The sequence below is a fragment of the Dufourea novaeangliae genome, unplaced genomic scaffold (assembly GCF_001272555.1).
Source record: "Dufourea novaeangliae isolate 0120121106 unplaced genomic scaffold, ASM127255v1 scaffold21, whole genome shotgun sequence".
Lineage (NCBI taxonomy): Eukaryota > Metazoa > Arthropoda > Insecta > Hymenoptera > Halictidae > Dufourea > Dufourea novaeangliae.
This window is the reverse complement of record NW_015373910.1, coordinates 5663415-5689568: the sequence shown is the minus strand read 5'-3', so window position 1 is coordinate 5689568 and position 26154 is coordinate 5663415. Positions and strand designations below refer to the sequence as shown.

At 40.0% G+C, this 26154-nt stretch overlaps 5 protein-coding genes across 5 annotated transcripts; 2 read left to right on the top strand and 3 right to left on the bottom strand.

The window, feature by feature from the left end:
- Positions 1-142: 142 nt before the first annotated feature.
- On the bottom strand, positions 143-16252 carry LOC107193997 (histone-binding protein N1/N2-like). The gene is made up of 3 exons (XM_015583551.1): positions 16036-16252; positions 1431-2267; positions 143-1254 (listed from the first exon to the last, which is right to left on the bottom strand). Exons 2-3 carry the CDS (start codon positions 2265-2267, stop codon positions 601-603), a joined length of 1491 nt encoding a protein of 496 aa, XP_015439037.1. The 5' UTR covers positions 16036-16252; the 3' UTR covers positions 143-600.
- On the top strand, positions 3675-13495 carry LOC107193998. Its single transcript, XM_015583552.1, has 5 exons — positions 3675-3753; positions 6500-6724; positions 11895-12002; positions 12256-12393; positions 13236-13495. Exons 1-5 carry the CDS (start codon positions 3675-3677, stop codon positions 13493-13495), a joined length of 810 nt encoding a protein of 269 aa, XP_015439038.1.
- A 3035-nt stretch (positions 16253-19287) lies between the features above and the next one.
- Positions 19288-21111, bottom strand: LOC107193931. The gene is made up of 5 exons (XM_015583470.1): positions 21043-21111; positions 20337-20423; positions 19860-19944; positions 19553-19641; positions 19288-19485 (listed from the first exon to the last, which is right to left on the bottom strand). Exons 1-5 carry the CDS (start codon positions 21109-21111, stop codon positions 19288-19290), a joined length of 528 nt encoding a protein of 175 aa, XP_015438956.1.
- A 305-nt stretch (positions 21112-21416) lies between these two features.
- On the top strand, positions 21417-22382 carry LOC107193930. The gene is made up of 4 exons (XM_015583469.1): positions 21417-21470; positions 21542-21874; positions 22107-22260; positions 22321-22382. Exons 1-4 carry the CDS (start codon positions 21417-21419, stop codon positions 22380-22382), a joined length of 603 nt encoding a protein of 200 aa, XP_015438955.1.
- A 125-nt stretch (positions 22383-22507) lies between these two features.
- LOC107193928 lies at positions 22508-25347 on the bottom strand. The gene is made up of 7 exons (XM_015583468.1): positions 25332-25347; positions 24642-24875; positions 24045-24169; positions 23747-23955; positions 23118-23264; positions 22864-23040; positions 22508-22640 (listed from the first exon to the last, which is right to left on the bottom strand). The coding sequence occupies exons 1-7, from the start codon at positions 25345-25347 to the stop codon at positions 22508-22510; spliced, it is 1041 nt and encodes a 346-aa protein (XP_015438954.1).
- Positions 25348-26154: the final 807 nt, after the last annotated feature.

Genomic DNA, 26154 nt, shown 5'->3' with positions numbered 1-26154 from the left:
TGTGTTTAATTAACAATCCGTCCAGAATTGTGACAGTCGTTAGACTTATGGTACTGTTAACTATTCCAATAGATTTGTACAATATTGTAACTTGAAAAATATAATATGTATAATTTGCGTGATAGAAACCAAGGCGAGTGTGTTTTGAACATTTAGAAAAAACCATCATTTAACGTTTATTAATCAGATTTATACAAGAACAACCTTACTCCTTGATGTTTATGTCCTAAGAAAAGAAGAGGTTAAAATGAATTTACGACATCATAATCAAGCTCGCGTTCAATGTCGAGACATTCACTAGATACAAATAAATAAACGAATTGTCGATGAACAAATGAAACAAAACACAATAGCGAGTACAATCATTGAATCAAACGGAAAAAGAAACGAAGAGTCGTGCGAGCGATTCCGAGTCTGCTTTTGTTAAAATATCATTCACGCGCTGTCGAATCGTTCCCTTTTGCTCGATACAGTATTTAACCCTATCTTGGTCCAACCCTTAAAATTCCAGAGTGTGGTACAGTTCTTTTTGTTTTTAATAGATCACCCCGCGAAACAAAGCAACGGTCAAGAGTGTCCCAAAATGCACCGAACTAGTCTTCAGACAGCCTTTTCTGGCGTTGGCTTTTTGCTCGGCGACGCGACCTCGGTATCTGGCTCATCGCCTTTCCGCTTCTTGCGCACCAAATGAGATATATCGCTGGCTGGTTTCTGAACTTTCGGCGTGGACATATCACTGCCGCTTGGACCGGCTCCATTCGAACATCCTCCAGCCACTTTGCTCTTAATACCTTCTATCACCAACTTGCAAGCTTCCTGCTTGAAATCTTTCATATCTGAGATCTTTTCTCTGATCTCCGGAAGCAATTCTTTCAGTTCCTGGATCTCTCCTTCAACGGTGTAGAACGAATCTTCAGTTTTTGGAGGTTCCTTTATCTCCTCTAACTCTTTAATACGAGCCTCTAATAACTCGGTAGCTTTGTTAAATTCCTCTATGCTGGAGTCGAACTCGTTCCCCAACGAATGCGCCAACGCGAGCTGATAGTGGATCTCTGCGATCGCCCTCGGTTCACGTGGTTCGATTTGTTGCAGAAGCTTCAGACACTTGTTCAGATCGTTTAGAGCGCCTTGGAAATTCCCTCCCTCCATGGCTACTTCGCCCAGCAGCCGATAAGCATCGGCTAAGAGCTTCCAACCGGGTTCTCCACGCTTCAGTAGTACCAGCTTCGCCAACTCCAGAACTTCCCAGGCTACCTATAATTGAAGGTGAAATGTATATTACGCAAACTTCCTTAGGACCATACGATTAAATCACCCGTTTAACTAGCAATTCGCGACTGACTTTACAATACAAAAAAAGTATAACGACAAGACCTGTAGACACAAGAATCTAAGAAGAAATCTTGTCTCTCGAAGCAAAGAATCTATACCTGTAAGTTATTGACTTCATCCTCTTCGTCTTCCTTTTCAATATCCTGCGAACCATCATCCCCGTTCTTCTTCAACTCTCCGTTCTGTTCAGTGGAGGAGGACGTGCCATTAGCGTGATTCGTTTCCTTGCTGGATCCAGCCGCAGCCTTTTCCTCCTCCTTTTGTTTCTGCTCCGCTAGTTTGCTGTCGTCGGTCTTGTTCGAATCCGACTTGCCTGACTCTTCCTTCTCATCTTTCTTCTCTGCTTCCGGTTTCGTTTCTTCCTTTACCTCTGTTTTTGTTGATTCTTTTACCTCTGATTTCGTTGGTTCCTTTACCTCTGTTTTTGTTGATTCTTTTACCTCTGATTTCGTTGGTTCTTTCGTTTCCGTTTTGGTTGGTTCCTTTGCTTCCGGTTTGGCAGGCTCCTCTGTTTTCGATTTCTCAGCTTTGGTCTCAGAGGCGGTTTCCTCTTTTGCTTCTGCCTCGTCTTCGTCTTCTTCTTTCTCGTCTTCGTCCTCTTCGTCCTCTTCTTTCTCCTCCACGCTGCTCAGTTTCTCGTCGTCCCCTTCCTCCTCGTCTTCGTCCTCGTCCTTTTCCACCTCCTCGGACCCTGGTACACCGCCGCCCAAGACTCCTGCTTCCTCCCTGGCCAGACCAAGAAGGGCACGACCGTAGAGAAGGTATGGTTCGCCAAGCTCGTCCGCGGTGTCCCCGTGTTTTTCCGCGAGCAGCTGGCAGGCTTGCGCTAACGCGGTCACAGCCATGGTGTAATCCCGTACTAACAGGTGCCGTTTCCCATGGGAGATAGCAGTTGCCGGGTCGGTGAATGCTGCACTCTCAGCGACGTCGGCCATCTATACAACAACGAAAATGTTATTGTTACAGGGGCAGGTTCTGTATCGTTTCTCTACCACCGTGGGAGTTTATCAAAGGACTTCTGTGTTAAACTTGCTGTTCTACTTATTTGCTCTTCAAGTTTGTGTTCGAATCAAATATTATTTCAAGCTTTACAGTTGTTTGTTCTTTAGAAATCGGAAATAGAAAGTAGACGTGAAATTTAAGTACGTTGGGTACTAAGAAATATTTAAAAATGTGATACATATTGATATATATTCTTCATTTCCGGTTATAGAGGAATTTTGTAACTTGTCATGTGTAACCAATTTGGGCCTTGTGATGGACCATATGTGTATGATAGTGATGACTGTATTAACTAATTTAGTACCTATAAGTCCAACCTAAGCGATGGTCTAAATTCAGTAACTTTCCCCTACAGACTTGAGAAGAGTAGGGTTAATACTTCCTTTGGCTACTTGTTATCCTCAATTATCTTGGACTGAATCTGCTATTATTTCATAGAGATGTTTAACTGCTACATATTAGAGTCTCTACAACCAGCAGATTCGACATGGTTTTGGAAAGGATGCACGAGGAGTGTCCATTTCTCAGTGAAATAAAAGGGGACTCCTTTTCATCCACCCACCAGAATACCATATACATTTTAATGTCGTCACGCAATTAATTCCCGTACGAAATATTCCGCCCACCGGCGATACGTGTTATATTTTCCACGTGGATTTCACCTAACGCAATGCACCTCTACCTGAATGCGGCAAGTTAACGTCAGAGCGTTGATTTAATGAAATGTGGAGAGCTCTAAAGGTCTCAGTAGCTCGGACTACAGATTTCAGATATAACGAACGAGTAATGTATATGCCTGTCTGGTTAATATTTCCGCAAGGGAAACAATTGGATACAGATAAACAATAGGAACGATTTCTTGGCCGTTACATAAGGGAAGTAGTGAAACTTTTTTGATCATTTCCAAACAAGAGATGCTTTAGGAAAGTGGACGGTGAAAGGGCAACCGGAGACGATAACCCGATGAAGAAACGTGTGGGCAAGACGAAGAGGTGGGGCCCAGTGGGAAGAAAAGTGAGGGACGTGGAAAAGGGCTTCGCGGAGGAGGCGGAAAATAGGTTGTCCGCAGCATCCGGGTGGGGTGGTCGCGGGTTGGGGGTGGCAAACTCGGTCGATTTTCGTGCGCTTCGACGCAGAACGGAGAGGGCGTCCTGGTCGTTCTTCCTCCCTCCTCTTCATCGTAGTCGTCGTAGCGGGGAGAGAGAGAGAGACGTTCGCCGAAAAACAGACTCTTCGGGGGTGTCGGTTCGGCCAGTGCGTAACCGGCGGTTGTCGGTGCGGTGTGCGGTGGTTTTCCTCCAGTGGGTCGCCAGCGGTCGCCCTGGGCACCACCTGCTAGGATGGAGCCTACCCGTGTACCCAGGGCCCCTGGTCCACGTCTTGTTTTCCTCGTTGGCACGCTTGCTCTTACTTTCGCAGGTAATCCTCATCATCGTTTCCCTCCCCCTTCATTTAAACCATTCAGAAGACGAGACTTTGGAGTGGCTTGCGTTGCTTCTGTTGTTTTTGTTTTGGTATCGTTGATTTGTCGATCGACCGGCGTTCGATTTACTAAAGAATCTTACGTAATAAATGACAGAGTGATTCAGTGTGGGTAGAATGATGTGGTAGATTAGGGGTGGTTTTCTTAGAATTCAGTCTTTTGTTACCGATTGTGTGCTGTGGCTTGGTTGCCGATCAGCTGATCGAAAGGATTGCTCTTTTGTGTGTGATCTTTGTGGAGGGAAGTCCTGAAGAAGTTGAGAAGGTGAATGGACTGTATTCGGTGTTTGTAAATTTTTTACATTGACGAAAATAGAGTTTCCTTTTCATCGAGTTGGTTCGAATACATAAAATTCTTTGATGCCTGAAAACACCTGATCAGAGGATCCTCGTCTGTGTTTTGAAAGGGAAAAGCCTCAGGGGATCATGAAACTTCGAGAGATATTGAAACCTCTTCTGTAAAAAGTAGACACGAACAGTTTTATTTCGGTTGTCGTCGGAACAGATCATGGTGAATAAGGGTAACCTGTCAATAAACAGGGGCTCCAAGTATGCAGAGTTCTGCATCGACGTGTTAACAGACAATCGATGCCCATTCCATACGGTCTGCCGATTAATTTCCTCTATTCGAGGCATCCAGAAAACGGATGACAGCCGACAATCGATGCTCCGAGGCGAGCACGTGGAGAACGATGCTTCCTGATCGTACAACTATAGCGAGTTCATAAATTTCCTTGGATCGTAGATCAAACGGGGGCTATAAAATCCAGTTTGGATCTGGACGTATTTCCACAAGCAAAATGTGAACAAGCTTCCGTGACACTATTTCCAACCGTTATACTTTCAAACGATTCATCGTGATAAACGACACTCTGATCGCGCCTACAAGTGGATAAGATCTATCCTCGGGATGGCTTTGCATTCAGCAACCTTCGTCGCTTCCAGCTAATCGAGCCATCTGACGCGAACAATCAAGCCACGATACAACCAACGATCTACAAAAAAATGCAGCTAAACATCGTCTTGCTTCCTATATCGCAGTGTTTCCCAACATGGGATGTACTATGAATATTATATTTTGGGGGACAATTAACTATTAATCTTGCAAAAAAATTACTGTTGTTCTACCCATCGTTTAGTTAAACGTGGCCTTAGTGTTGTAAATAACTTGTTACTGAAAAAAACGAAATCGTCTGGACATTAAAAACCCTGGAGTATTTCCGAATTGTTTGTTAACATAAACCATAAATTCTATATTAAAAAAAGTCAAATTAAAAAGCAGTTTTACCTATGTGCATTTTCTGTTTGAAGCAGCTATTAATGTGAAACTTTTTCAGAACATTACTATTATGCTCGGGGGCCAGAGATCTTTTAGGCGTTGAGGTGGAGCATAATCCAAAAAAGGTTAGGAAATATTGCGATATAGTTTCAAATGATCTTTCGAAGAATTTGATCGAGTTTCTTGTTCGTTTTATAGCGAGCCCTCATTAGCTCTATATCGACTGGAAAGTTCAACACGGTCAACAACCACCGGTTGAACTTCCTTGCATCGTACACTTTTTCACACCAATGGGGGGGGGATGTTGGTCACTCGAAACAAGTGCCTTCTAACGGTCCATCGTGCTCGAGGGCACTTTCCCACCGACTAGATTTCTTATGCAATAAAATATCCTATGACGTACAGACACACATAGTGCCAGTGACGCTTGGAACTCTCTTATCGGGAATGTCCTCGCGGAAAGTATTAAACGAGGGAACATTCTCCTTTATCGTCGGTCGTTTCTATCGACGAATCGTCGCCCAGGGAAAAAACTTCCTTTTAATCTCCATCCTAATGGGATTACTCGGAAGAGACGGTGGAATTGCAATCTTTTTGCCAGCTGGATAACTTGTTGCGAAGAGAAACAGTGTCTCTATTAAGGATCCAGTAGTATAAGCCGGTCTGTGGTCAGACACGATGTTTACGAGGCACTGGGCCTCGTGTTTAGACGTTGTTGGACATATTGCGGGGATCCTTTTTCTTTGATTATCACTTAGGTTAATGCCAAAGTTGTGTCAGGTTTGAATAGTAAAATGGAAAATCTGTTTTTATGAATCTTTTAAGTATTTTCGAGGTGTAAAGTTTCGGTGTCTAATTCAGTCGAATTGTTAAATGATAGATTTATATCTTAGTGAAAATCATTTAAACAATCAGGATCCGAAAAATCACGATGAATTCGAAGATCTCAGTGAAATTCCTTTTAAAAATCAGAGACGATCTACAGCCCCAGGTTACCAAGTCTACCAAGATTTATATAGTGTAACCAGACAAAATTCGCTGTATTCACCACAGATAACTCGCAAATCCAACCCCTGTTCTCCAAGATCCTCAGGTACCTTTCACTTGGTAGCACGAGATTTTCGGATAATTTTCCCAGAGTTCGTCGTGTTCCTCGAGGAGAAGAATCCTTTGGAAATCGAGCACTTCGGAAGGCCACTCGAGGATTACGTCAAACTCCTTCGATACCGTTCCATTATCATGTATATCGCCCAACGGGGGGTGGGTCGATCGTCTTGCAGAGATTTAAAATAACGAGGCCACTCGGATACAAAAGGGGGATGTGTGACGAATGTGAATACACAGCATTTTCTTGGTTGAACGTCAGAATTTCTACGGAAGATTCCCGTCTATTTTCTGTCCCAGCGACCGGGCTGTTGTGCGGCGCCATAATGTCGGACCACTGGGAGGAAGTCGGCTGGGATAAGGAGATTCTGAACCACGCGAATGTTACCCTCACGTGGTACTTGGACGGTCAAGTGGCGATGTTGGGCTCGACTTCTGGCCACAGAGGCCATCATCCCGGAAGACGACCGACCTTCCTCGTGCCGATGTACGGGGGAATTTGGATCATGTGCGTCTCCCTAACGGGTAAGTGGATGAAGAAGATTTACGTAGAACCTTCATCGTAGCAGCACCACATTGACCTACATGAAACGCAATTTTCTTGCGGTTTATATTCTACCGGGTAATGTCGGGTGTAATAGCCATCCAACGCCCTGGGCTAGTTTTTGTAATAAATTGTTGTCTTTTCCAAAAAGAAATATGAGGAATTGTTATGCTTGGGAACCTTCATTCATAGTTAATGCTTTCGCCGTCATGTTGTATGGATAATTAGTAACTTATCGATGGAAATAAGTTTAGTGGGGCAAGATATCCGAGGAAGATCAAACGAACGATTTATTGTATTTGTTACCGAATTCTGTATAATGTTATGATAATACTGTGATGTGGGTATAGAGAAGAAAATAAATTTAGTTGGGGATCAAGATATAGAAGGATGATTGAACGATCCATTTGTGACGAGTCAGGAATTTTGTACAATATTATGATAATGCTATGATTTGGGTATAAAGAAGGTTCGTCAATGACATTCATGGAAAATCGATTTCAAGTTCTGGTTCAATCCATGATATACATATGTATACGCGTGAGTCGTTTCCCGTGTAATCGCTCCGATGTATCTGAATTGACGGTGTGGTACGAATGGCTTTCTATATGTGGATACCACCTTGACTCTGGCCAAGGTATCGACCAGTCGATTAGGATCTGAAAACACGGCACTGTCTGCCTAGAGCATGCCGTGACCGTGAACATCTTGGATGTTCCTTCGGTGAAAGCTCGTGCCGATCACTTTCGCTGCGGTACGGTTCAACCCTTTATTTCCTGACGGTGCTTTGTAGTACCACTCATATTACAATAAAATGCTGCCATGAACATTCATAATATGTAATTAATAACATTTCTAACATATTTGGAACCTACCTTGTAAACTATAAAATGGTGCCTTAGAAACACCGTATTTAGCTATTACAATAAAAAAAAAAAAATGAAGAAGAAAATAGTGTTTGAACAGTCTTCAATATCTAGAATAAAAACTGTGGTGAAGGAATAACGATAATATAAATCATTGGTGTCTGATGAAAAGCATTCTTTACTCATAATTTTAGTTGTGTGTTCACCGAGTATTTAAATAATAACAATAATAACCCACACGCGAAGAAAGAAACTACAAAATAAAAATTAATTTTCTTTAAAAGCTAAAAAAAAAAAAATGCAATTTCAGAACAGCCTGAGTTCTACGTGTATGTCTGTCGACTTGAAATTAATCATTCAGCGATACCACCGAGGAAATAATTCCGAATCTGAATTCCTCTTCTAGTGACACATTCAGCCATCTAATATACGAGTCTCGTCAAACGAAAAACTGTGCAATATCGTACGTTTTTTAAAATATTTCTCATCAAAAGACAGTTTTAATGACGACGGGAGCAGCATGTTGCTCGGTGTTTCGAACCGTCCGCGTTAATTTACAGCCGTTAATTGCGACGGTGTTTTTTTTAAAATGAACAAAATGTCAGAGTGGAACTGAAGTGTATAAATATCAAATTTAAAGTCCGCGTTCTATGATTAATTGCAACAACGCATTGTTCATCGTGCTTTTTTTTTTTCGTTCTTTAGAGCGTGAGAATTATGAAAAGTTAGTTTCACGGCGTAAAGATACAAGGATAGCGATGTTTTCCGTGGCCAAGTGCGGTGTATCCTTATGTTCGTTGAATCGCGAAAGACGTTGCCTGAGATCTTATTAAATCCACGGAAAACATCCGAGTTTTCCGCCGTCGGAAAATTGCGTCGTTTCCCCGGAGTTCGCGTGAAAGCGAAGGGAGGGACAAAGTCAATTGTGGAAAAATACGAAAAGGGCGTGGACACCGACGAGGAGAATACCTACACTCTGCTCCAGGAATTATGGGTTTGCTCGTGACAGAAACTGAAGTCGTTCGGCTAATCAAGTTATCGTATAATCGAGTATTCTCCGACGTAACACGCAGTCGACTCAGAAAATGATTCAAAAATAATTAAAAGAGCTTTTTATGCTGTAAAACAATCACAGAATCTTTTTCTTGTACCAATGAATGAATTAAAGCGTCCTTAATTTAAAGATTTGGGGAGGTCCACTGCGGCCTTTATAGTTCGAGGAAGGGTTAATAAATACTTGGCACATGAAAGTTTTTTAATATCTATACCTAATATTAAGTAAATGACAATTCCTAATCAACGGTTTGAAAACTGTTTGAATATGAAATAAGGAATTTAAATAAAATCAATATTCAATAATTTCCTTATTTTAACAAATTAATTTACACATTTGTATAGACAATGTTCATTCACTGGCACGTGGTCTATCATATGATTTTATAATAATCCTATATTTACTGGTGCATCAATTCGATATCTGAAAGGAATAAAAATATGATACCACGTATAATATTTATGCTTTTTAAAGTAGAACAAATAGAGTAATTGTGCGTCGTTATCGAGACGGAAAATAATTACACGTTTCGATCCAACCGATAACCTGATTATCAGGCTGTTCGATTATCTCGCGCTCGGGGAATCCGTTCGTTAACGTCGTGTTGTTCTCATGAATCGCGAAATTCGGTGTCGAGTCTTTTTCTCAGAGATATATTTCATTCGAAGCGAAAGCGGAACGTCGAAAATTGCAACGTGGCGGATAACGAAATCGTTTCCCGGCGGTTTTCGTCGCGGGGCTGACATTATTGTCGAACGTTTAATTGAAAAAGCGCTGCGACCGAAAGTTTGACGACTTCCTGGACGACGTCTGGTATTAGTCGATAGGATCGTGTCGCTTTTGTAGACGTGTGTAGGCGTGCAATCAAGGTCGATCGTACGCCCTGAACCTTTAATTTTCTCGCTTCGTTGAGGAATTGCGGGAAAATGAGAGCCACAACCCTCGTTGCAATTTTCCAATACTTAGGCCACGTTATTGCGGAAGAAACTTATTAAACTTAGACTTACACTGTCCCAAACCTGAATAGATCATGAAGTCACAGAAGGAATTTGTCTATTTTTTAAGAATGATCTGCACACATTTAACTACTTCTGAGACACGGAGGAATATCTGTATGTGAATGGTTTTTGAAAAAGAAGCTGAGAGAATATGATGAGATTAGGAAAAAATGGAACGAAATCAGTATCATACTGTTTCAAATTGGTGAGAAATTCTACGTGTTTTATACATACCAGAAATTTTAAGAATGAGAAATGTGCGTGGTAGGGGAGCTGTAACATATCAATTAAACGGAAGACTTTTCAATCCTGACCTTCGTGAACATTCGCGAAACTGGAGTGACGCGTGCGAGCGAATAATTTGTTAAATTTTCCTTTCTTTTTTTTTTTCGGGAACTTTCTCTGATGGCTCACAGTCACGCCAAGCACGACATTATTGCCGTGTACAAGCAAGACCATGCACATGTCCCTGCCTTTCGACCTTTCCACGAAAATCAGCCAATAGTTCTGGATACATAAATCCCGAAGCAATTTTCTGACTACCGACCGGTTTCCACGGTGCGCTTGCAATTTACATTTCAATCGTGTTCCACTGTGCACAGTCCTGTAACTGCGAACTAGCTTGGTGATTAATATTGTAGCTTTTCGACGACCTACGACACTGAAAGTTCAGGAATTGATCCTATTTATGGTAATATTGGTAGCCAAAACGTTAACCCTTTAGACAGGGAATATCCTAATTCTCCATACATTTTGCCCCTGCAGAGGGAACAATCGAGCGCAAGGGTTAAAAATTAGCCCCCAAGACTATTTTATCATATTCTTTTGAATACCCTCCAGAAGATCGCCGAACTGTCTTCAAAATCACATATATTATCCGCAGTAATATTATAAAGAAGAAAAGTTTGTTAATTCGAAAGCTGACTTACAGGGGTGAAAAAGGGGTAAATTGTTTTCTCACAGGATAAACGTATCTCTAAATCCACTAAAGCTAGAGACGTGAAATTTAAAGAATAAGTTCTTCAAAAAAAAAAATCACATACGGTGATTTCTTAAAATTCAACTTCAGGAGATATAAAAATAATACAAGCGTAACCGCGGGAAACGGTTAGTACGCAATACACACGGATAAACTTCGGCCTTATCGATCCAATCAGATGTTTGACAATCATTAACAATGCCTCACGTTTAATTATCTCGGGCAGCGAAGCGCGTTATACGAGAGTTTGGTAACGAGCGTGCAAAGTTTCGAGTAGAGTAACCTAGACCCAGTGAACTTGGGTCGATCTATTTCTGCATCGGGATTTATTATTACTCAATTCCCGAAGTTTCCCACACGCGGCCTCGAACATTTTCCCCTCTCGCGGCTCGTCTTCCCGACATTTCACGGAAATCCACGTTCAAGTTCATCCTCTCCAACGAGCCGATAGAGTGTGTATTTGGGGGAGGAGGATGATTTGATATCGAATCTCGCACGCTCGAGCAATTCCAGGCTCGATGTTAATCGGTCATACGTAAAACTATCCGTCGAACGAGACCCCTATACACCGATAAAAATTCATTATCGAATTAAGGCCAATCCACGCGTATCGGACTGGAAATCGGTCCTCTTTGCGCACACGATCGACGATATCAATTTGAGTCGGAAGTTCGTTATAGATTAAAAGAAAAAAGAAGAAGCAATCTTCTGTTAGTCCTTTAATGGTGGAATTTCGCTTTGGACATGTACAACCATTTGATTCATTTATTCCAATGAAAGAAATGTATTTGTTAATTTTTAGTAAAATTTTAATTTTTATAGCAAAGGATTATTTTTTTCACGTGACGAGTATACTCGTCATACAATGTTAAAGGGTTAATTTAATTTCCAGTAGGGAAGGTGCCTGACGATAAAATGTAGCAATCAAGCATTTACAGGTTCATAAATTATTCGTTGAATAATTTATCGTACAGACAGTTCATCCTTCTGTATTCGCGTCCATATTAAGTAGAATGTGTCGTCTGACTGAAAAATTCAACGGAAAATTAAATGTCCAATTAAACATCCTCGTTACAACGTGACACGTTGTACATCGAACGCACGAGAGACTAAATGAAGATCGTTTAATTAATATTGAAGCGTTAAAGAAGGGAGGAAACGCGCAACTCCGTGAATTCTTGTTTCGCGGTAGAAGAAACCGCATTAAAACTGCGCCAGGCTACTGCCACTTCTCTTTTACTTCTCGCGTTTCAGAGGAGGAAATACGACTACTGGGTCAGGTAGGTTTTCCGCAAGAGAGATGCATTAACTACTTGACGCCAGACGAAGCCCACGAGGAGATCCGTGCCGCCTGGCAAAATCGTGAGTAAAATCGACAGTTTCTTTCCTCTCCACTCTCACGTTTCATCGATTCCTATCAACGCGTTAAGCCTCTGTGAAATCATTCGATCGGGGTCTATCATTTCGAGGATTATGAATCGAGTAGTACAAAACGATTCGTGTCATTGGAACGATACACATTAGCAGATCTAACGGTGGCGGGTAGAAGTTAGAAAAATATGCGATTGGAGTGCAATCCATATATGATGGATCATCGTTTTTTCTTTCTTTCTAGGGATGCAGAATTTGAGTATCTCCTGTTCTCTAGTTTGCCTGATTATTCTGGGCACCGCCGTTATCATTGGATTTTTTGGATTGTGCAGGCATCAAATATCGGCGGTTCTCGTCACTGGGGTGATGTACCTTTTGGCAGGTGAGTTCGTCATGATCGATCAATTAAATCGTCAGATTGAAAAAAAAAAAAAAATGACGTGGATTGCGATAATTGTGTTAACCGAACGAAGTTTGCGGATACAACTAGCTGCGGTCGACTGGCTCGGTGACCGCAAGATTTCTGAATGCTCGGGAAGTCAACCGCAAAATAAGCGGTTCGTCGCGACAAAGGAATCTGAATATTGTCCTTACGATGTGGCAACTTGACGAACTTTATTATAAATTTTACTCGTCGTTGGGCGACATTGTTCCAGAGTTCTAATACATTCAAGAACCGTGTAAACTATTCGAATGATTACTTTAGATGAAAATAACATAAGACGGAGCAAGTAGAAATCAATAGCTGCAACTGTTCAATTTACATGTCCCTGTTGAATATTGCATCCAACTGAAATATTCGAGGGGGTGAATTGTTCCAAATTCAATTGAAATGAGTGAACAGGGCCTGGATAACTTTTCGGCAATCAGAGAAACCGGTGTTTTCTTATTCATTCTCGTCACTTGTGGCCTCACTGGCCGCGCCATGAAAAGCAAATACCTCTTATCGCTGATAAGACGTTCTCAGGCACTTCTCCAAAAGTCTTTCTCTACTGTTGAGCTCCTCCTATTGCCGTCTATTATCTGAATTATAGAGGATCTTCCCAGAAGTGAGTGGCCAAATACTCGAGTCCCAACTGTAATATTTACCTCGAAGATTAAAAAGGATTATGTGCTTATAGTTACAAATAGGAATCAGTACGAGAAGTTTTGGCTAATCTGTTTGTGGAAGATTCTCCATGGATGAGGATTATCTTCTAATATAGAGGGTGGAAATTGTTGCAGCCACGTTTGCGATGTTCACCCTGACGATAATTCACTGCAAGAGGGCCCAGGATCGCGGGGCGAGGATACTGGACGGTCCAGAGGATGGTGTGATCGGTGGACCAGCTCCCCGTAATGTCCTCAAAGCCAGACGATTCACCAGCTCTTGGAGCATGGATTTCGGATGGGGTGGCGTCACCCTATGCGCCCTCGCCTCGGTCGCGTGGATACTGCTCAGCAAAATCATGCGTTTCAGCCCCATCGCAGCTATGATAGCGTAGCAGTGGGAGGCCTTCGAGGTCTAAAAGAGTCGTTTCCAACCGTTATGATAGCGTGTTTCGATGTCGACGACCCTTTCGTTCTGCTTTCATCGAAGAGAGAGGACGGAAAACGGTCCACCACGGGAAACAAGGTCACATCGATGGTGGAAGAAGCTTCTGTATGTTCTAGATTTAAAAGTGGATCATCGTCAGCTTGGGGCGGTGACGAGAAATTTTAATTACACCAGGTGATTAATTAACCGCAGAGTTGTAAAGGGAGCCTGATGATTACGGCCAAGTCGTTAATTAGACGGCCCGAACTGGTAACGTTTCGGGCGTAACGAGGGAACATTGATAATCCAGGAAAGTAGTCGTGAAATCGGGTCAGACATTGAAACGAATTTTGAGAGTATTTTTTCAGAAATGACGACTGAAAATGACCACCTCGAAGGCGAATTTCGTTGCACGTTTACACGAAACCAGGTGATGCGCGTCGCGGTGTTATTTGTCTACCTTATCGAACCTACCCCCTGGGGGAGGAACTCGTGTAAGGCATGACAAGTAAGGAACACAATTTTTGTCCATCACTCTGAATGCAATGTTTTTGTACAATTTACCATGTAATATCTCTACTGACACGGGAAACATAAACGGTTGTGTGAAGAGCTATATGAGGAAGAGGATCTCGTCGGACCTTTCTTGTCTATATATCATACAGATTTTTGAGATATTCAATTTTATAATCATTGAATTCTGCATAGTTTCAAGTTCTGTAGTATTTACAGTGTGTCTTTTGTCGCTCTTGCATTGTACTCTGATATTTCTTGCAATTTAAAGATCTTCTTTTCATATGGATCTTTACTACGAAAGCACAATACGTACAGATGCATGGATACGAGACGGTGTGTAGGTGAAAAGTAAGCTTTCTGGACTGAAGAAGCATTGTGTTATAGTATTTAGTACAGTACAGAACAGAATCTATGTTTACCTGAGGTTTGATTCACACTTGGATTGGTCAATTAATGTTAAATCAAATAGTCTGTCCATTTAAACATGTTTTTACTGCTCGTCCAAGTCATTCTTTTGTTTGTAAAGTTGCAATACATAACTTATTGAGTTCATGGAAGATTACACTTATTTGAAGAAATGTTTTAGAAGCCAAAGGGGTATTTGTTGAAATTTTGCTTGAGAAATTTAAATACAGAGCATAATACGATATAGATGCCTATAGTGTAATTTGATCGCCTTATAATTAGAGAGATAAGCATGTTTGTAACACGCATAGTATAGTATTAAACCTGTTCAAGCCAATGTAAGCAACGATACACGTGTCTGCAAGAAGAACTTAGCTTTTGCTACGACTTGTTACAGCGAAAAAAAAACGAGGACTTATGCCAACAAAAAATATATAAGAAGGATTGTGAATCGCAATTCGTCCATTAATATTTAAGGAAAATAATGATGCTTTCCAACAGGAGCATCTATTATGCCCAGAGTCTCAGTTTTGTTAGTACAACAAGAAGAAAGCAAGAGAAAACACAGATGTACTGGCAAAACTTTGCTCTGGGTGTTTATTTAAATGAAACGCATTTTTCTGATAATATTTTCTTGTCATATTTTTTACCTGACCATTGTTATTTGTTATATCAGAATTAATGTATCATAAATGCAATAAAAAGAACAAGCTATGTATAATCAATACAGATACCCTTGACTTTTGGATGCTTTTATTTATCTCTGTTACAAAGTAACACGGATGAAAACATTGGGAAATGAATCAACAGGATGATAGTGCCTATATCATGGATTTACCATCACTTTTAAGAATAACCCAAGTCTTATGTTATACTGTTAATAGTTTGATCATTCTACCAAAATAGTTCTTATGATGCATAATGGCTCGTTCGTCGATTTCATTGATTCTGGTTAGAAAAATCTCCTTGGATTTTAAATATATTAAATTGTAAACGAGAAAATGAAACAGCTTCACCACGAACAATGTAACAGAATTGCGTCTATTATAAGCTCTACGATTGAGGTTATAAAATGCAATCTTTATCAATTCGAGGTTATGTTTCTTAAACGGATTTCACAAAAATATGGATCTCAGTGGGTAAACGCACGCACACAACGTTACGCGTGATATACAACGACACGACGCATGCGAATACCGGGGGGAACATGTGACCGGCTGTTACAAGGTGTATGTGTGTATACGCGGGTATGCTATAGCTGTGTTCAATAACATTCAATACACATGCACGTACTAACACGTCATGTCTGTTCATGGATTCAAACAGATTATATTTTTTTGTAGTGGTAAATAACAAAGATGGTACAAGTGTAAACTCGTTGGCACCCTAGAATGTACGTACAAAAATAAACCGCGCATTACGGGTTGTATTGCCCCGTGAAAACCGTTCGAACAAAAGCAATTTTATCTAACGCACCTGATAAATGTTGATCCCCCTTAACATTATAATTCTTATAATGCTACCCAACGTTACGAAAGTTAAAGAGTAGTATTCTACGTGGAATATGAAGATAATATATGTTCTTACCTTTGACTTATAGGATTAACTGAGGCTTTGATGCTTTCTTATCGATAGACACACTTTCACTAACTCTTCAGAGATTAATGTGGATAGTTTTGTGTATCACGGTGTCTGGATTAGTAGTTAGAACGTAAAATTTATATACAAAGTGCCAAAGAGATCGAACGGGACGACCGTTATGCCAAACAACGGTTTATTACCGGCACGCGTACAACTTGTGTGAGCGTCAAGCGCACAGAAGCAAGGCGGACGCATCGATGTGAACGAAACATCTGTCGCGCATGCGCTTTCCTTTTGCCGCCATTTCTTTCCTTAAGGCGGGATACGTTCATTTTAGAAATATAACCATTTAAATATAATTATTTATTATAGCAAATGCATCCTACAGCTATATTTTAAATACAATCATTTATGTCTGTGTGTACCGTTAATTTTTAAATGATAAATGCCGTATTAGTGTCATTTTGAATAGACCCTAAGCTGCATTTTCTCGCCACATGTTACTTCGATATATCGAACTAGTCAGGTATAATTTAGAATACATAATAGATGAAATTTATGTCTTTCTAAGATTGCAGTTATTATACCGGAAACAATACGGCGTAAATGAGTCAATAATACTGAGATTATAAAATGTTTTATGAATAATGTATATATTATAATAGTTTGATAGATCGATATATGTACATCGATATTTGCAATCTGCGCACTGGTAACATTTTGAATTTATGCGCAGCTTCTCTCTAGCGGTTGGCGCACTTTCGTTGCGGAGGTAGTCCACGGGACCGTGATTTTTTGAAGAAATTGAATGGATTCTTGGTTGCAAATGGGTAAGAATGATCGGCATATCAATTATTAACCTTCAAAGAATGGGTAACTGAAATGTCAAGTGTAGATATTAAGAATACTCAAAAATATCTTGCATGTAAGATATTGTATCAGTGGTAGCCTGTTGCAGCATGCAACCCGTATTGTATTTAAAACCTGTACAATATAACGGTTCAAAAATGTTCATTAGCCTAATTAAGGAAAAAGAAACGCATTGATGGTATTAGATCGATATAATAAGTAGTAATAATATACTAAAACTATAACGAGAATCAGTTCACAAAATGGCTGCTCAAATTTATTGCAAATTCTCGAACTATCGAAGTGCGGCAGCCATTTTTATTGCCGCCAAATCGTTTACAGTCATTGAAATTTCGGCTCCGTCTTTTCAGTTGGAAAACTGTGGCAAAAGTGAGTGTTCTAAGGATTCGTGTGTACAAAAACAATCGTCGTGACGAAGTCTAATAGGTAATATAAGTCATTAAGCCCGTAATTAATGTTTTGTCCCTAAAAAATGATAAAGAGTACAATGTTCGTTGCTACCTGTTCACAGTTTGAAAAATGGACGTGTTTGGAAGCCAGCAACACGAAAGCAGTTGTTATTCGGCATCTCAATTCTTCTTTCGCCACCGGATGAACAACAATGAAGCTGAGCACCGAATGGTGAGTGCTTTACTGCTTATGTCTTATTGCATGCGTTATTATATTCCTGAAATTCGGTGCAAAGAATCATAGAAATACGATATCAAAATGGCTGTCAATCTTTTATGTTATCTTCATAAAATTTTTACTTTATCCTTTACTTCCTTTAAATAATAGGACTGGAATAAAAGAAGGAATCAAAGTTTTATTTTACGTTTCTCTTTAAAATATATCGAAAACTTAATAAAATCAGAGTATTCAGAAGTTAATTATCCAGTTACATCCGCTAATTCGTCTTTAACGAAATTACTATTGCCTTCGGCGTTGCTTTTAACAGAGATTCGGCTGTTAGATCTGTAAAGGGGCTGGTCGGGCCTTTGTTCAGTTTGCAACTTTTCCAACGCGACGTTCAATTCGTTATCCACGGTCCCTTGGCAAATTAACTTCGTTTTACGCGTCGCGTACAATTTCTCTTTAATTCTCGTTGTGGCGCATTGTTTCCGATAATTGTAATTCCTCCAGCAACGTTGAAAGTTCGCGAACGCATTGTTCCAGATGCAAAGTTCTTCCACTGCGAGGACAGATTTTATTTCTCTGTGAAACTGTTGTTGCTTATCGAGAAAATACTTAACGTGATCTTTGTACCGAATAAAAGGAAAGTCATGAATATAAACGTTCCCGCTGGGATTGTGATGTTTGGTAGAAGTGCTGTGATCAAATTAAAAATCGCCGGCCCTTCGCATAGGGCCAGTCCCCTCATGGTGTTCACTAGCCATGGTATGTACAGATAAGGTATACCATACTTATCGCCCAGAGTCATCATCACCGTGGTTATCAGCCCTACGATTACATTCGTCACGAGTACCACGATCTTTAAATCTGCAAACAACGTGATTCTTTGCTTAGGGCTTTTCGTGCGAGATAGGTGAAAGAGAATGTTTGACATCAACAATCTGAGCACGTATGGATTAAGCTTAACTAGTTCAGTAGGTGCTATTATAAAATAGTTTGTGTCTGGCGCTATGTCACGGAAAGTAGGTCAACAGTATAGTGAACACCTTTTTTCAAGGAAACGTTAACGTACCTTAGTTTTAAATTTAATAATTAACGATTTGAAATTTGTTGAAAAAAACTATGATAGAAAGTGAGTGGAATCGAGTAATGTTTAAAGGCGGGATGAATTAATCGTTTAATTCGGATGAAAAACGCTTTGAACTAATTTGTTATTTAAGGTATCGTTACTGAAACTTCGCCGGAAAAGAGCATTAAAGGCAGCCGATTTGGTCATTGTATTCCCTAGGGGAGTTCGGCCTCCGGCTTCAAAAGCGATCGAACTCAAACAGTGTGTCGTGAAACATATTAGAGCCAAGTACAGCGCCTCTACCTATAATAACGTTGCGAGACTATACATGTTTTTTTAGAAACACTATACCAGTGGTGGTATAACAATCTGCATGATGCATGGTATACCTTGGAGACTGATGTCTTATCATCCACAGTTACCGTTCGGTCTTGTATGTTAGAGTGACTGAGATTATTTTCCAATTTAAGTGCCATTTTTTCTGGATTTTTTTTTTGTTTGGTTAACTTGTCCACGTGTTTTTAATATTGATAATCATAGTAAGTAAACAAAGGAAGACACAACATAATCTGCAATTTCGCGTCGGTACCGTGGTCATCGTTTATTATCACGTAAATATACAGGGTGTGTCGGGTGGACGTTTCACAATAATTTTAGTCACACGAGTTGCATGTTTATTTCCACGATTGATTCGCGAAAGTGGTCCGTTAACGGGACTGTCGAACCTGCTTGTGAAACAGACAAAACACTTGAAGCCAATTGTGCACGGTCAGAAAGGATAACAACAACTCGTCCCGTTTCACGTGAAGTCCATCGAGAAACACACGAACACAGAACACGATCACTTCGACAATGATCACACATAGTTGCATCAGTAGCCAGGGAGTGTGTAACATAGGATATTCCTAGAAAACATATATATCATAACATATTGTTGAATCTACAAAAAAGGATCTTGCTGGAATGACTTACTGTTATCGCACCCAGCATTATTAGAGTGTAGTGTTCGATCCCCAGGATCGAAGTCATCAGTTTTAGGTCTCTTTCTACGTCTAAGGGAACTAATGAATGGAACTACTAAATATTAGTGGTTTGTTATATATTGCGTTCTATGATTACGGAATATTGTTCGAGTCAAATTTTAGGGTGATTTTGAGCAAAAGTTGAATAGGTCCTAGGGTATCCCCTAGGTTTGTTTTAGATTCATACGGTTTTTAACGATTGAATTTCTTGGTTTATGTAAAGTATATAATCGTTATTAGCACATAAAACAACGTACCAGTTTCTTTAGATTTGCACTGGGATGGCTGCGTATCGTGAATCTTGTTATTCATCACTCGAATGATGTCGAAAGCCGTAATCACCTAACCAGTGAAATACAATGACTTCACGTAATCTTAGTGATTTTTCGATACGTAGTAAACGATGTGAGGGATTGAATGGAAATTGTTATTCATTGAGCAAAATCAGTAAAATCCATGAATGAACGTTTTCACCTACTTTTTTCTAAAGTAAGTACAGTAATTCCTCGATGAATGCGACACGGAACAATCAAAACGGAGTAAACAGAAGTTAAGCTGAAGCTCGGCTTCGGGTAAAAAACAAATTTATGAGAGGCTGAAAACCTTTCCGTCTTGTCATCAATGCTCCGAAGTGGACCCAGGTGTGTTGCATTCATCGAGACGTTACTGTACTACGGAGACATGAATTCGATCAATTATGCAGTAGCAATTAACGAGTATTACGATCGACTAACGGTCCCAATGAAGCCCAGCATGATGACGTAAATCGAGTTCCCCATGATATAATGGTCGCACAGGTTGCACGCCAGGTATCCAAGTCGCTGAAAAGAATTCGGGAACGTTATCGTCACGCGTTCTATCGATTAACACCTTGACTGCTAGATCGGTATCCGTACAAATCTGTGCGTGATTAGAAATAGATTTTTTTCTCCGAAATCAAGTACTAATTAAATTTGATGATCTTCATTTAAAATTATTCCTTTCGATACTGTAACCTTAATTCTCACGTATTCGAACAGTCAAAGGTGTTAATTGGAACCTAAATCTCGTGGAAATAACTAACTAGGGATCCACCACGTTCGCTAGATTTTCGTCTACCCCGGAATCTCATGGTTCATCGACGTTCCAAACGATCATTAGAAAATTTCATCGAAATTAAGGTTAATCGAAACTGTTCGTCGAATTTCGTTCAATATTTATTCACGATCGCTGACGTCGCGACGTGGAAAAGTGATTCGTTTTAATTTGAATTATTCGTATTAAATACGTTTTTCGATGATTTCGCAACGAAAGCACCTCGTTCTCGCGATCGTTCGCGATTTATTCCCATAAACACAATATACCGTGACTTGTTACAACGACGCGACATGTGAACGAACACACACACACACACACATAAGGGGACACACGTGCGTGCTTGTGAAACATTTTGACGCTCACCGAATTTTTTCTGCTCCCGATGATCGACGCCATACTGGCGATCAACGATCGTTTCCGACGTCGTGCCATTTTTCAAGTACCTCCCCCGTGTCGTTCACGTAGCCCGGATCATTTTTACAACAGGTGGAACCTCCGCTGGAATTTTTCCCTTGGCAGGTTATTATTAACATACATATATATGCACACTGTAAATTTACGAATATCAACGATCACGAGTCGTGTTACAAACACCGCGAACAATTTGAATAACGGCGAGAAAAACATCCACTGATTCCTCGCCCACTTCAGGGACCAGGGTCTTGGGCCGTTTTTCGGGTTATTAAATTTAAATGAAAACCAGAAAAAAAAAACAGTAAGAAAAAACCGCTCCAAGGATGAATAATTATACGGAGAAAATTGAGATCCTGGAGGAACGAGGTGCGACGACAGTGAGTCCACGCGTGATGATCTATAAATTCGAAGAATTTCTTGCTATTCAAGATGGTTTTTTTCCCCTCAGGGAAACGATAATTGTCTAGCGTCGCAGAATCAGAAAATTACGACCAGTTATCCGTCCGACATGATTACGAGACACGAGGAACTCATGGGAAAGAACATTTCCGAAAAGGAGGTGCTACGTGTTTGTCAAGCTTTGTTATTGTCCACCTGCGTTCTGTTGTTGAGTTATCACAGCGTCCTCCATGGTCGACGTGAGTTCAGTGTCCTGGAAAATGGTCGGATCGTTCAGGGGTATAAGCACAGGGCTGTGATCACATTGAGTCTTGGTTATTCGACACCATATTCTTTGGTGTCTTTCTTGGCGACCGGAATGCTCGCTTATTCCCTCGTGTCGGTGAGAAATATTCGTATGAAAGATATATTTGGGGGAGAATAAATATTCAGGAATTCAAATTGTTGATACATATTGAGAAATATTCGTATGAAAGATATATTTGGGGGAGAATAAATATTCAGGAATTTAAATTCTTGATACATATTGAGAAATATTCGTATGGAAGATATATTTGGGGGAAAAAAATATTCAGGAATTTAAATTGATACATATTGAGGAATCGTTGATACAGAAAAAACCAAGATGGAGCCTTCCATCGATAGTCCTCTACCTGGCCGATGTGGTGCACGATATCAGTGGAGCTGTCGTAGCGATTTGGCTGTTTTTCAACAAGTTTCCAGTACCGTTAGCCACGTCATACGCGGCAGCATCGATACTCTTGATACGTAGGTTTCTAATCGTTTAATCAGAAAATATTTCTTTTAATTGTACATATTCCGATTTAGTCAGTGAAATCTGGATATGGTTGGGCGTCCTCCGGCTCTACGAGCAGAGAACATTTAAATAACTCGAGGACGCACGAGGTGTAATGTGGAACACATGTTTCGGTAAACAATAGTTATAAAATATTCGTAATCGTATTTTATAATGTACATGTACAGAGTTTGTAATAAAGTATTCGGCTGTCATTTGTCACGTGACGAAGTTGTAGGAATTCGGATCGTTCGGCGTGAGATTGCTTGAGTGAACTGTTGGACAGTCCAACGAGTCGAAGGGACACTTTATGCTCCTGTCGAGAATCCGTAATTCCGGGCAGTAGTATGATCTGAAACGATGTTAAATATTCCATCAATTTTTTCGGATCATATTTTGTATTTACGTATAACTCGAATTATTGAACTTTCAATTTGAATTATTTATAATAGGGATGTTCGTTTCCGATTCGATTCTTCGGAAGGTAACAACACTGCCGTGTATATGGCAGTGACGTGTTACTCGAAGGAATAGATCGTCTGAAGAATCGAACATAATTTATAATCGTGTCTCACCTTGGACAATATTTCTCGATAGCTTCTTTTAACGTGTATGATCCATCGAACTTGCTTCTCGATATTTCCTCCACGAGAAATCCCATGAAAGCCTGACACGGGATCCCCGTGGCTTGAATATCGTTCTCCGGCTCGATCGTCGCGAGTTTGTCCGGTAGACAGTGTTCCTTCTTCTGGCTGAAAAGCAAAAAAAAAATAAAATTGTATGATTCGTTAAGGATATAAAACAATATATTTTCCCTTGTTGCACTCACTTGCAAAGAAATCGTTTCACAGAATCTAAACTGCAATACATGTTCGGTTTGATAACGATTCCAGGGACACTCCATAGAAGCTGCGCCTTCGCTGCCATTTCCAGGACCTCGTCGGACAAACTTCTCGCGATCCGAGATAGCTTTGAACTGAATAAAAACGAGCTTAATTTCTTCTTCAACTGATTACTCTGTTATTAGCAGTCCGATCGAAAATGTTTTTATCAGGTATAGCATGGTTTCAAGAGAGCTTTAACGTAATTATAGCATATTCTTTGTCAACTCCTTTTTTTATGATTTTCCAAGGTCACCTTCAATTTTCTTTTAAAAATTCAATTAAAAATAAAAGTGACAGATGTTATGTTATGATACTTACCGAATTTGTCTTGAAATCCTCTAACAGATAGGTGTAAAAAAATTATAGGTGTATAGCTCTCTTGAAACCATGCTGTACCTGGTAAAAACATTTACGATCGGACTGCTAATAACAGAGTAATCTCTACTGATCACGATTCGTGGTTCGCTCTGTATAATAGATTCTCCCAGTAATTTTATTATTCTATGTAACAGTTTTCTCTTTCATCCAATTTTTCGTGGCATTTTACACTAGTAGAAAGGCAAGTTCGTCTCACCCCCTGAAGAACTTCTCGATCGACAGATTAACGTTCTTTATATTCCCATTCTCGATTCTCAGTCGTTCCCTGATTCGTTCTTCCGGTGTCAGGTTCATCGAAGGATTCGTAAAAGATCCATGTAGCTTTGTCTCCAGGCTCGTTTTATTACCAATTGGATCGTTGTTCTTCACGACAGGCTCCTCTTTCAGTAAGTTTATCAAATAAACCTACACGTGGATTCGTTTCGATTATTATCATTGTCGTGAATCACGACGATATTTCTGTTGCTTTTTTGAGTGTGTGTCTGTGTGTTTACGGTTAAATCCGGATGTCTGCGTGCCGCGGTCTCCATGTAACAAAACTCCTTGGTGGACCAGTCTCGATTCCCAAGTTTGAAGAAATAAACGTTAGACGACGTCTCGATCTCCGTGATCGAAATGTCTTCTATTCTGAAACGTCGAAACGAGCTCTGCTACCAACGTTCTCGTGGAATTTACACGTGTAGATTGTTGTCGACGAATTACAGGGTGACAAAAAAATAAATGCATTAAAATTTGAAATGTCCTAGATGCAGAATTTGACAATGTACTTCAGAGACGCTTGTTTTATTCGATTGTCCATATTTTAATCTTCATTATAATAATTTTCAAAATTCAAAATTCAGTATAATTTTCATTTTCATGTATATAGATTAATGCATTGTAAATCTAATGCTGGAAAAGTTTAAAATTGCACTCGTAGCTATATATTATTATAATGTGTATTATTACTTCTTGAATTTATCCCGATTTATTCAAGGTATAAAAGTAAATATACATTTGTTTTTTGTCACTCTGTTTAATCAAACTGAATATTGTAACTCGAGAAAGTGTGCTGAATCGAAACTGTTGTCGCGATTCTCAATCATACCGACACCTGTTAGCGAGGACAGCGGGCAGGCAGACAGCCACCGTGATGAGGACCAAGAAGACCAGGCTAGCGATTATTAAGCAGACGGCCAAGAATGCGCAGAACAAGTCTGTTGGCCATTTTCTCAGCTGGTTCACTACGCCCTTTATTATCGGCGTTTCCGGTTCCCCTGGGAATCTATAATACTTTCCATTGTGGTTCTCTGGGTAAAGCAGTGACACGTCCTCGCCGAAAGGATCTATGAAAATTTTCAGTGATTTTGATAGATCAAATGCTCAAAAAATCGACAATAATTATTCCTGATCGCTATTTCTCAATTATATAAAGGGTGTCTCAGCGAGAATTTGAATTTCGAATCGCCCGCCATTTTGGTCTGTCAAATGGTCAGTCGAAATTTCGTCGAAAGAATGCATACCTGCCACCAGACCAACGGTGGTCATTTAACCGACATTTTATTTCATATTTAATGTCATTAATAACTCTGAAGATATCAATAATAAAGTGTAAAAAAAATAATTAAATTAATGTGTCTTTTAATTTATTTAAAAGTCAAGTTCTTGATGAGACACCTTTTACAATGGAGTTACAATGAATCACAGTACGAATGATGAGTTGAAAGAACTTGAAATTTCAGTTGACAGCGGACTCGAATGATTCGTCGTTATTAAGATCGTGTTAATTTTCAATCGCTTACCCTTCATGCTCGGCATAATGTCGATACTTTCGCACTGGTAACGTCGTCTCTGTCTCCGGCCCGTTTATGCTGCTACTAACGTTCGCCAAGTCAGCATTTCGTAATAATTGGCCGTATTTAAATTGAGTCACGACGATTCGTCTGACCACGGAGGAGGGTTTACCCGTGTGGCTGGCATTAACGCGCAAAGTGGAGCACCGAATCGCGCGATTTTCCGTTCGTGAAAAGAACACGCGATCGATCGACGAGACAGGAGCTATCGGAACGACGATTTTCGCGTAAAAAAAAGGTTATCCATTTGTGTTCGCGACTGTTTCTTTCGCGAACCGATTCTGATCGTCAGGAATTTCGTTTAACGATTAATGAAACATCTCGGGAGACTGTATAATTAATAATTAAATTAATAAGCACTAAGATTTTAAGTCTGGTCTCGTTGATTCTTCCATGTTGTTAGGGTTTTAACTTTAAGACCTTGACCAGTAATCATATCTATAATATTCTAAATATTTTAATAAGAATTGTTATATTAAATAATTATATATTTCACATATTTATTCTCAATATACTAATCAGAATGATATCAATAAGACAATGATGAAAAACACGATAATGAAAAAGTAAACATTATAATTTACTTATTTTCGATGTCTTTCCGATTTCTTAGGATTGTTGTAGGAGGCAGACGATACAGTTGATTAAGTTCAAATTGTCTTTATTACAAATAACATTTTCACAATTTATGCTAGAAGTCACGATGGCAGGTATCGATGACCCCGAAATGACACAGACCTGTTATCACTGTTAACCGAGGTTTTTCCAGCGT

Coding starts and splice junctions, on each gene's coding strand:
- LOC107193997 (XM_015583551.1), bottom strand. CDS start 2,267: ATGGCCGACGTCGCTGAGAGTGCAGCATTCACCGACCCGGCAACTGCT. Junction 1,255..1,430: donor ATGAAGTCAATAACTTACAG/GTATAGATTCTT, acceptor CTTCAATTATAG/GTAGCCTGGGAAGTTCTGGA.
- LOC107193998 (XM_015583552.1), top strand. CDS start 3,675: ATGGAGCCTACCCGTGTACCCAGGGCCCCTGGTCCACGTCTTGTTTTC. Junction 3,754..6,499: donor GCTTGCTCTTACTTTCGCAG/GTAATCCTCATC, acceptor TTTCTGTCCCAG/CGACCGGGCTGTTGTGCGGC. Junction 6,725..11,894: donor CATGTGCGTCTCCCTAACGG/GTAAGTGGATGA, acceptor CTCGCGTTTCAG/AGGAGGAAATACGACTACTG.
- LOC107193931 (XM_015583470.1), bottom strand. CDS start 21,111: ATGGCACGACGTCGGAAACGATCGTTGATCGCCAGTATGGCGTCGATC. Junction 20,424..21,042: donor TCGGGAGCAGAAAAAATTCG/GTGAGCGTCAAA, acceptor AATTCTTTTCAG/CGACTTGGATACCTGGCGTG. Junction 19,642..19,859: donor GTGCAAATCTAAAGAAACTG/GTACGTTGTTTT, acceptor TCCATTCATTAG/TTCCCTTAGACGTAGAAAGA.
- LOC107193930 (XM_015583469.1), top strand. CDS start 21,417: ATGAATAATTATACGGAGAAAATTGAGATCCTGGAGGAACGAGGTGCG. Junction 21,471..21,541: donor AGGAACGAGGTGCGACGACA/GTGAGTCCACGC, acceptor TTTTCCCCTCAG/GGAAACGATAATTGTCTAGC. Junction 22,261..22,320: donor AGCATCGATACTCTTGATAC/GTAGGTTTCTAA, acceptor ATTCCGATTTAG/TCAGTGAAATCTGGATATGG.
- LOC107193928 (XM_015583468.1), bottom strand. Junction 24,170..24,641: donor CGCTGTCCTCGCTAACAGGT/GTCGGTATGATT, acceptor TCAGAATAGAAG/ACATTTCGATCACGGAGATC. Junction 22,641..22,863: donor ATCGAGAAATATTGTCCAAG/GTGAGACACGAT, acceptor ACATCGTTTCAG/ATCATACTACTGCCCGGAAT.